The sequence below is a fragment of the Prunus persica genome, chromosome G5 (genome assembly GCF_000346465.2).
Source record: "Prunus persica cultivar Lovell chromosome G5, Prunus_persica_NCBIv2, whole genome shotgun sequence".
Taxonomy (NCBI): domain Eukaryota; kingdom Viridiplantae; phylum Streptophyta; class Magnoliopsida; order Rosales; family Rosaceae; genus Prunus; species Prunus persica.
The window spans coordinates 5888017-5896421 of NC_034013.1; the positions used below are offsets into that span (position 1 = coordinate 5888017).

Below are 8405 nucleotides of genomic sequence, written 5' to 3' on the forward strand. Positions count from 1 at the left end.
GATCATGCTAACATGGTGTTCCATAGCCGCCTATAGGTAGGCCTAGCAGTAGGGTAGGGAACTTTAATCCTTCAAAGATTATCCGTGCAAAATTTCATCCAAATTGGAACTCATTCAGCCACTTGATTATTGTCATAAATATTTCTCCCCATAAGTGATTCTGGTTCTCCCAGAATTACTTACAAACAAGCCATTGATAGCATGGCTGAATTAGGGTAGATTTTTGGAAAGATAACGAGATAATTGTGGTGTGGGACAAAAACAGTATTGTATCTTGATGCCGGTTAAATGTTGAATTGTTCTTACCCGTTTTCCAATTCTAATTCTATAGCGTTTTCGTCACCCCGAAATTTTTAGTGTAAGACCACAGAAAGGGTCTTCTGTATCAGGTTATCTGTTACAACTAAATGCATCTATAGACAACATCAAAATTACTAGCTAATCCATAAATGTATAAAGTTCAGAGGCTATGGAAGATTGCCATTTGCGTTCCAGTACACAAATCTGTCCTGATGAACAGTATAAATTGACATCTTAACGATATATGCGACTACAGTGGATTTCTATTCACATCTTTGTACAGCAAATATCGTGACCGGCTTTTACCCAATGCAGCATACCTGTAGAAGTTGCAAATTGCATTACAAATCTATTTGCTTTGGTTACATTACAATGTGGAAATAGAAAGAAAATAGTTCCTTGTAAATTAAATGGAAATCAATAATTATGCATTTCTTTCCTCACTCACCATTGAGGCACAAACGGTGCCATCCAAATGGCATCACCTGCTTGAACAGGGTACCTATTTACAGAATAGTCATCAAATGATGCAATGAGAATAGACTTTATTAAAGTAGTGGTAAACGTAAAGCTTCGAACAGCAGGTAGAATGCTGTCATAAGTTGAAAACCGAAAAAAATAACCACTGCAACAAGCAATTCATTTGATTGCCACACTCTAGAAGAGGAAGACATGGCTCCTCGGAAATTTTATGATTGGTAAGGGGTACAAAACTTATATGCCGTCATCTTGTTTTCAGGGACTGATTTCATGCACAAGAAGTAGAATCTATGGTTGATATTATGGGCAACTATTTTTGATGGACTGTTTACAAAAAGTGATCCACCTGGAGGGTTGACAGGTATGATTTTTAGGGATGTGCCATTTGAGGAGTATATTCTTTCATTTATTCAGCAAAAAGTGCAATTTCTGTGATGATTTTCACTTTCTTAGTTTCGTTGGTGATTCCATTTGCATTTGCGACCATGGTAACAAACTCTAATGCACATCTAGCATATGAAATGATAAATATAATAACCATACCTTATAAAATTGCCGAGCAAGTAATGAAAGTAAAATCTCATGCAGTATCAACAGTGAATGGAACGCTTACCAGCTATCACCTAATCGATAAATACCCTGTCCCTCCAGAAGCAGCAAACCATGCTGATTGTAATGGACCTCCTACAGTGTTTGACAGGAAAGCCTTTTCAAGCTGGAGACCCAAATAAATATTACAAGTACAACAAATTTCAACAAGTTTTAAACAAAGCCTTCCACAAACTAAATAGTGATTCACAAGTCAATTGAATGTTTCTTTTCAAAAACTTCAGGGCTTCCTCACTAAGTGATTGTAGGTTCAATCGTTAGTGGACAATTGTTGATTCTAGTGCTGCTCTTGATTGGTTGAGGCAAGCAACAAAATAGATATCATGCTTATTAGCTAAACATTCCAATAGTAATGGGCGGTAGAAATATGTCATCGCAAAGAACTCTTTGGATATTGAGGATAGCCTTAACAGATAATTTCAAGTCAGTTACTCAACAATAGTTATTAAGAGAGAAGTATTACTTTTTGTAAAAGAAAAAAGAAAGAAAGCCAGCACCAGAAAAGGCAAAATGAGTATGGCGTTAAGCTTCAATAACTTTTATGTTTCTTTCCAGGAGTGACCAAACCAAAGTCAAGAGGATCAGCATACCCCAACTTAAACTAATTCCAATCCAAAAGAATCAAAATTTAAAGCCCAATATAAAGTTTCTGAATGTGAATCATGGAACACAAAACAATAAACTTAACCAGCAAGGAAGAGACTAATACCTTCACATTAAGATATTCCCCAGGCTGGAAATCCATAATCTGCAGGCAAGGTCCCAAAAATGCTGAAAACTATTAGAGAGGGTGACGAGCATGAATACAAAGATTGGACACAGATAAGTAAATGATGACTTACATGGATATTGAAGTCATAGGGTATAGATGTTGGAATAAGCTTCCTTAATTGAAAGACCTAATAATGGGTAAAAAAATAAGTGAAACACAAGGCTATGAAGTCTTAAATATATCATCATCACCAAACCCAACTAAAGTTAAACAATAACAATGCATATATTAAATGTCAGTGTATCAACAAGGTACAGTTATGCATTACTTAATTCTCAAACACATGAATAATCTAATTTGCAAGAAGAAGAAAATATATCTGGTGGAGAGATTTCCTCACTAATATGTTTCAAGGATTGAATTCTAGACATCCACAACATAATTCCATAGGTTGTTCTTTCTCAGTTTATTTTAAATTGCAATGATATACAAAACCAAAACAAACCTACAGAAAAATCCAGTACTTACTTCCCCTGGAGTTTCCAGGAGTGGCTGCTGGTCTGTTGAACCTACAATCTGCTCAGTAGGTTGGTTTTCCAGAGAAGCATGCCTATATGGAAGCATCAAAGAGCACTTTAGCCACTTGAAGAGTACTATAATGGTTAATTGGAAAGTGAGGAAATGGTAATGAGATGAGTAAAATTGTGACCTCCTAAGAAAAACATTATTGGTTTCAGTAGTGTTTCATTATCAAGAAAACTGTCTAGGACAGATGAAGTTTTTCACCCCATTGAATTTTTGAAATAGCATTAGTACCATATAAGGGTGATTTTGAGTGTACTATGTGTTCATCAAGCAATCATATTGCATGGGGAGACAAACCTTCTTTCAAATACCACAAGAGTGGCAGATCCATCACACTTGAGGGAATGTTCAACATTAGGAGGCAGATAAGCATATGAATCCACCTGTGTTTCATATATGAACGAAATCAGACTTCTTTTCACCTTTAATGAAAATTCGCCAGAGCACCACCACCTCACAGATAATTAGATATGTCATTATTCTACCACAAAGGAAAAATACTTGGAACATCATTACGAAAAGCACTAGAAGCGAAGCAGCATTCTATCAGATATCTAGAGTCCTTGGTTGGTGCAATAGATGCGTACTTGTGGCATTCATATTGTCTATAAAAACCAATGTAATACATTCCTACTACTAGTAATTGGTGTTGCAGAAATTGATAAATAATGACACACTTTTATGTTCTTTTTCACACAATTCAATAATATATCAGACTTCTAGCTGCCTTCATTGTACTTATAAATCCCAATGCCAAAAATCAATTAATCAAGTGTAGAAATTAAGTGGTGTTAAGATGTTCATATATCAAGTTGGGATCAATTTCTATAATCTCCTCCTTCCTCTTTTTTCTCCCCTCTCATTTTCCGTTCTGTTCATTCTCTCTTTCATGCCCTTTAACCTTTCTCTTCATGCCCTTTAACCTTTCTCTTCATGCTTGTTGCTACCAATCAGCGTCCAAAGTTTTCTTTTTCACATGGATCCTCACTTCTCTGATCTCTTAAAAAGAATGTTATCAGACAACCCCTAGTGGGTGAGTCAAACTGAATGTACACAGGATGGTTGAAACACAACATATTATAAAAGCACATTAAGAAATAGGATAGTTGCGAAATATATATTCATGTTATAAATGGATAATATGTGTAACTTAAAAACGTGACAATAAATACGATTATGTGCAAAAATGGGTGACCCAAACATGATTTATATTTGAAAAGAAAAATAAAGGACAAATGTACTAAACTAATAACGAGTCATTCAAATTTAATATCCACCAAAACCAGCAATCACATGATGAAAATATATCAAGCTTTCTTACCGTTAATTTGTGGCTAATACCAGAGACATTAGTGAGAGTGACAGCACCCTGAACCACAAATATGAACCTAGCTAGTAGGAAATAATAAGAGAGTAATAAAGTTATGAAGTAAATCCTGAAATCTTATACTAACTATCCTATAGCAAAAATAAAAATGAGAAAAAGAAGATGCCCACACCTTTCAGCATCATATGGAGGGAGTCCAGATAGTGAGTTTTCTGCACATTGGAGAAAATAAACGTCAATTAACAAATTCCAATTCCATGTAGTAATATGAATGACACAACCATCGCACAGTGCATCCAACCTTGCATCTTCGCAAGGTACATTACAAAGTGTGAGCCCATAGCCGGTGTTATCAAATAGGCTCCCAATGTCATGGTCCTGTAGCAGTAAAGAAGAACCATTCTAACAATATATCATAACTAAGAGCAATCTGTATTACTGCAGCAGTGAAGAGGAACTTTTATCATAATGCAGAGTAGAAAGTACCACTCAGGTAAAGGACTAAAGACGTGACTTTCCGGTGTTATTAAAGCATGGTCTTGTTTGTAAACACTACGAGTGAATCCTGGCAAGTCTGTGAAGAAAGAACCCAAATAAACCTCAGCTAATATTTAAATTTCCCTTAGCTGCGTTTTGGTTATAAATAATATTAAGAAACAAAATAGAAAACGTAACACAGAATGAAGTTTAACAAGTCTCATTTTTAGCTCCCTCTGATTGCTACTTAACCCAAACATGCAATTACACAGTATCAAAGCATCCCATGAACTAATTCTTACTTTCAACAGTTTTTTTTTTATAAGCAAAATTTTGGCCAAAATTGGACTATTTTTTCTTTTCCTTTCTCTCCGCAGCAACCAAACACATGTTATGGGATTAAAGATAAATCAACCCAGCTCCATGCTTCTGATTACTCTAGAAACTAATAATCACCAATAAAATCCACTTTCACATATATTTCAAAGCAAAATACAGACTTCTATGTACTGACCTTGAAGATGAGAAGGAGAAAGTGTGGGATTGGTGACCTTCCAATACAAATGCTTTGAGTTCGAACCCGAGTCAACGATTAAAGGAGCAGAGCAAAATTCCTCTTCAGCCACTGCCATTTTGAGCAAGCCTGAAAAAGGTTGAAGATTGAGAAGCTCCATCACTAGTTTGAGAACTTAATCATCCGTTTAATGGGTTATATGATCAAATAATGGAAACCCAAGTAAGAAAAATAGTTGTACTAGGCCTATGTTCATAAGCCAGACACTATGATCAAAACAACTTATTTCAATTCTCTTATCATTACTCTACATTTTCCCGGTAACCAAACAGAACGGAGCAGATAAAAAAGAGATGTTGGGTTGGGTGGGTACTTAGAGTGGTGAAAATGATGGCAAGAGCGTGATTCATTGTGAGTCTGCGACTAGGAGGAAGTGAGGGAGATCTGGAAAACCGAGTTATGCTTGTTTGTTCAGTGTTCCTCTGCGAGTATGAGAAGTTGGGACTTTGGGCTGTACCAAAATTTGGACTTTGGGAAGAGAACTACGGCTGACAAAGCATCCATTTGTGGACGTGTTGGATCGTTGGATCGTTGGTGACTAGGATATTGGGTAAGAACAAAGGGTCCCAGACGTTTTGCAACATTTGTATTGTGGATGTAGTTTTTTCAATTTTTTTTAAATTTATTTTTTATAGGATAATTTTACTTTACTACCTTTTTTTTTTTTTTTGTTGGTCATTTGTTAGGGAGGGGGAGGATGGAGTGTAAAATATTGGATTGTCTCAATATTGTCTCCTACGTGAATCAAACCCAAGTGCACTTGCAGGGAGGGGAGAGTTTGGCCTATTTTTCAACTGTGGTGCCCCCCATATACAATTTTACTTTATTATCTTGAAGTTTACAAACTTACTTTGCAACATGAACTTTTTTTTGTCTCACTTTCGTATGTGAAATTTAATTTCCTATCACTTTCATACTTCCCGTTAATTTTTTTGTTAACAAGTTTGTTAACTGCTGATGTGCATGTGGGTCCACAAATATTTTATAAAAAAATTATAAATCTTTTTTTCGAAATAACCAAAAAAAATATTTCAAAAATTAGGAAAAACAAACTCTCGTTCTTTACCCGCTCCTCTTCCTCCGCTCTGCAGCCCCCAACCCCACCCTAAGCTAACCCATCCCCACCCACACCCCCAATCGCCTCTCCTTGAGCTTTCGCTGGAATATCGACTTGCCCATCCTCACCATAACCACCCTAAATCTAATGAGAAGACCCCATCTTACTTGCAGCTATTTTTTTTTTTTTAAAAAAAGATTTGCCCAAGTTCTAAACCCCCTTTAAGAGATAGGGCAATCGTCACTCATCAGCTTCCTCCTCATCGCCTAGAGAAGGGGGATCCTGCTCCTGATCCAGTTGTGACAGTGATGCTTGGAGGGTTAGGGAATTTTTTTTATTTTTTTGTTTTGTTTTTGTTTTTGGTTGAGGAATGTGTACCACCATTACTTGGAAATTAAGTACAAGCCTTTTGTTTTGGCTGATGAAGTAAATGAAGCTGTTAGGAATTATTGTCTAGATTTATGGATTTTCTTCATGTTCGTGTGTCGTAGATTTAGGAAACGGCTCAACAAAATGAAGAAAAACCACATTCTTTCATATTTATTGCGTCATAGATTTGTGCTCGTCGTTTTTTTATCTTAAAAATGGAGTTGGTATGAAATAGGCCAAGAGATCAAATCGTGCGAGCGTGCCACAATTAGTGCGAGAAATAGCCTAATAGAAATATGAATATATTAATAATATGCGCCTCGGATAACAAATTTCTAATCAAACCACTGTGCTATGAGAGGGGAACTAATTCAGATTGGTTATTTTCTATGCCTCAAGCAAATGAGGACTTTATTATTTTCCTAGTATAAGAATGAAATCAATGGAAAGCAAAAGAAAGCAACAAAAGGTGCCAAAAAAACAGGATTTGGTCGGAATCACGACTATCACCATTTGAGATTGCCTCATATCGTGTGGAAACTAGTCAAAACGCCTGGAAAGTTCAACTTCTTGTCGAAGAGCTTGGTGATAGCCTGTTAGAACTCGAAAATTAAGCCAAAAGATGACAAGAACTTGAGCAAGAGATGAGAACAATCACAACTGAAATGTCACGTCAAGACTACTTGGAAAGCATATTGGCCATAAATGAGACTGATGTGGGAAGCATATTGTATATGTTGTGCTTTTGGGAGAATTGATGACTTTCTTCTTCTCTTGATCCTATTTATATAGTGAATGATCCATTGGCAAGATTACTTGATGGGCAAGACTACTTGGCGTGCAAGATTTCTGATTGCATAATAATTCCTTTTTCTAGCTCATGAATATCCTTGACAAATCATATCAAATCACAATTAGTTGGCAAGTAGATAATTGCCACTTAATATTTATTTGGTTTCAAATTAAACAAATATTAGCCATATCTTGGCCATATTAGGATTATCTCATAAAACTGAGATAATATCTTCAAGAATATCTTGAGTTTTCCTATATTTGGCCGGATCACGTATTTTGACCATAAATGAGAAAAAATTACAAAATTTGGGTGCAAACAAGAAGAAGCTACACGAACATGAGGAGCATGTTGTGTTTATCGCTTCGGAGGAGGACATTGTGTCTATTGCTTCAAAGGAGGATATTGTGTATATCTCTTCAGAGGAGGATGTTGCGTCTATCGCTTCGGGGGTGGATGTTGTGTTCATCATTTTGAAGGAGGATGTTGTGTTTGTCGCTCTGGGTGAGGATGTTGTGTTTGTCGCTCCGGAGAAGGATGTTGTGTTTGTCGTTTCGAGACAAAGTTAAAGAACCCTCTTTGATTATCCATTACCTGAAAATTTAAGTCAATTTCTTAAGTTAACACAAAACAATATCCAGAAAGACATAAAAATACATCATATTAAATAACATCACAACAAAATCTAAGAATACAAGTAATCTTAAAACAAAATAGAAACCTAAACCACGGACAACAAATTGAAATGAATCAAAGTGCCTCAATTGGTAGATATTATCAAAGTGCTACATTCGACTCTTCACATCCATCAATAATGGGTGTCCAACCGACTTCTCAAAAAATCTGTCATACCTGAATTAAAACACAAAACAAAAACAAAATGTCAATAAAAGGCATATAATAAATAAATAAATAAACAAACCTAAAAAACTTAAGAAACCTCACCCTATAGTGGCACATTCATCAAACCATTTGAAAAAATCATCTATTTATGGCCACGTTGATTTCATAAGCAAATCAAAAGTGGACTTCAACATAGTTCAAAAGCCCTTTAAGTCATGCTTCTTAAAAAAACCAGAACTTTGAGGTTACCAAGATTTCTTTCTATCTCGATTATGTTGA

At 35.8% G+C, this 8405-nt stretch overlaps 1 protein-coding gene across 2 annotated transcripts; it reads right to left on the reverse strand.

Moving 5' to 3' along the window:
- LOC18777393 ((S)-ureidoglycine aminohydrolase) lies at nt 316-6279 on the reverse strand. 2 transcript variants are annotated; one of them, XM_007209352.2, is made up of 13 exons: nt 5378-6266; nt 5005-5133; nt 4500-4587; nt 4315-4391; nt 4186-4225; nt 4008-4074; nt 2984-3069; nt 2630-2711; nt 2232-2288; nt 2099-2137; nt 1394-1464; nt 749-802; nt 316-620 (listed from the first exon to the last, which is right to left on the reverse strand). In XM_007209352.2, exons 1-13 carry the CDS (start codon nt 5412-5414, stop codon nt 551-553), a joined length of 897 nt encoding a protein of 298 aa, XP_007209414.1. In that variant the 5' UTR covers nt 5415-6266; the 3' UTR covers nt 316-550. The 2 variants fall into 2 exon arrangements, with proteins under 2 accessions (XP_007209414.1, XP_020420415.1); XM_020564826.1 differs by lacking the exons at nt 4315-4391; nt 4500-4587 and having other exon boundaries at nt 5378-6279.

What these genes read in the sequence shown, in the direction of transcription:
- LOC18777393 (XM_007209352.2), bottom strand. Translation starts at nt 5,414, where the DNA reads ATGAATCACGCTCTTGCCATCATTTTCACCACTCTAA. An exon ending in GTACCTTGCGAAGATGCAAG is followed by an intron (nt 4,226 to 4,314) that starts GTTGGATGCACT and finishes TCCAATGTGCAG; the next exon opens with AAAACTCACTATCTGGACTC. An exon ending in CTTGTGGTATTTGAAAGAAG is followed by an intron (nt 2,712 to 2,983) that starts GTTTGTCTCCCC and finishes GCTTCCATATAG; the next exon opens with GCATGCTTCTCTGGAAAACC.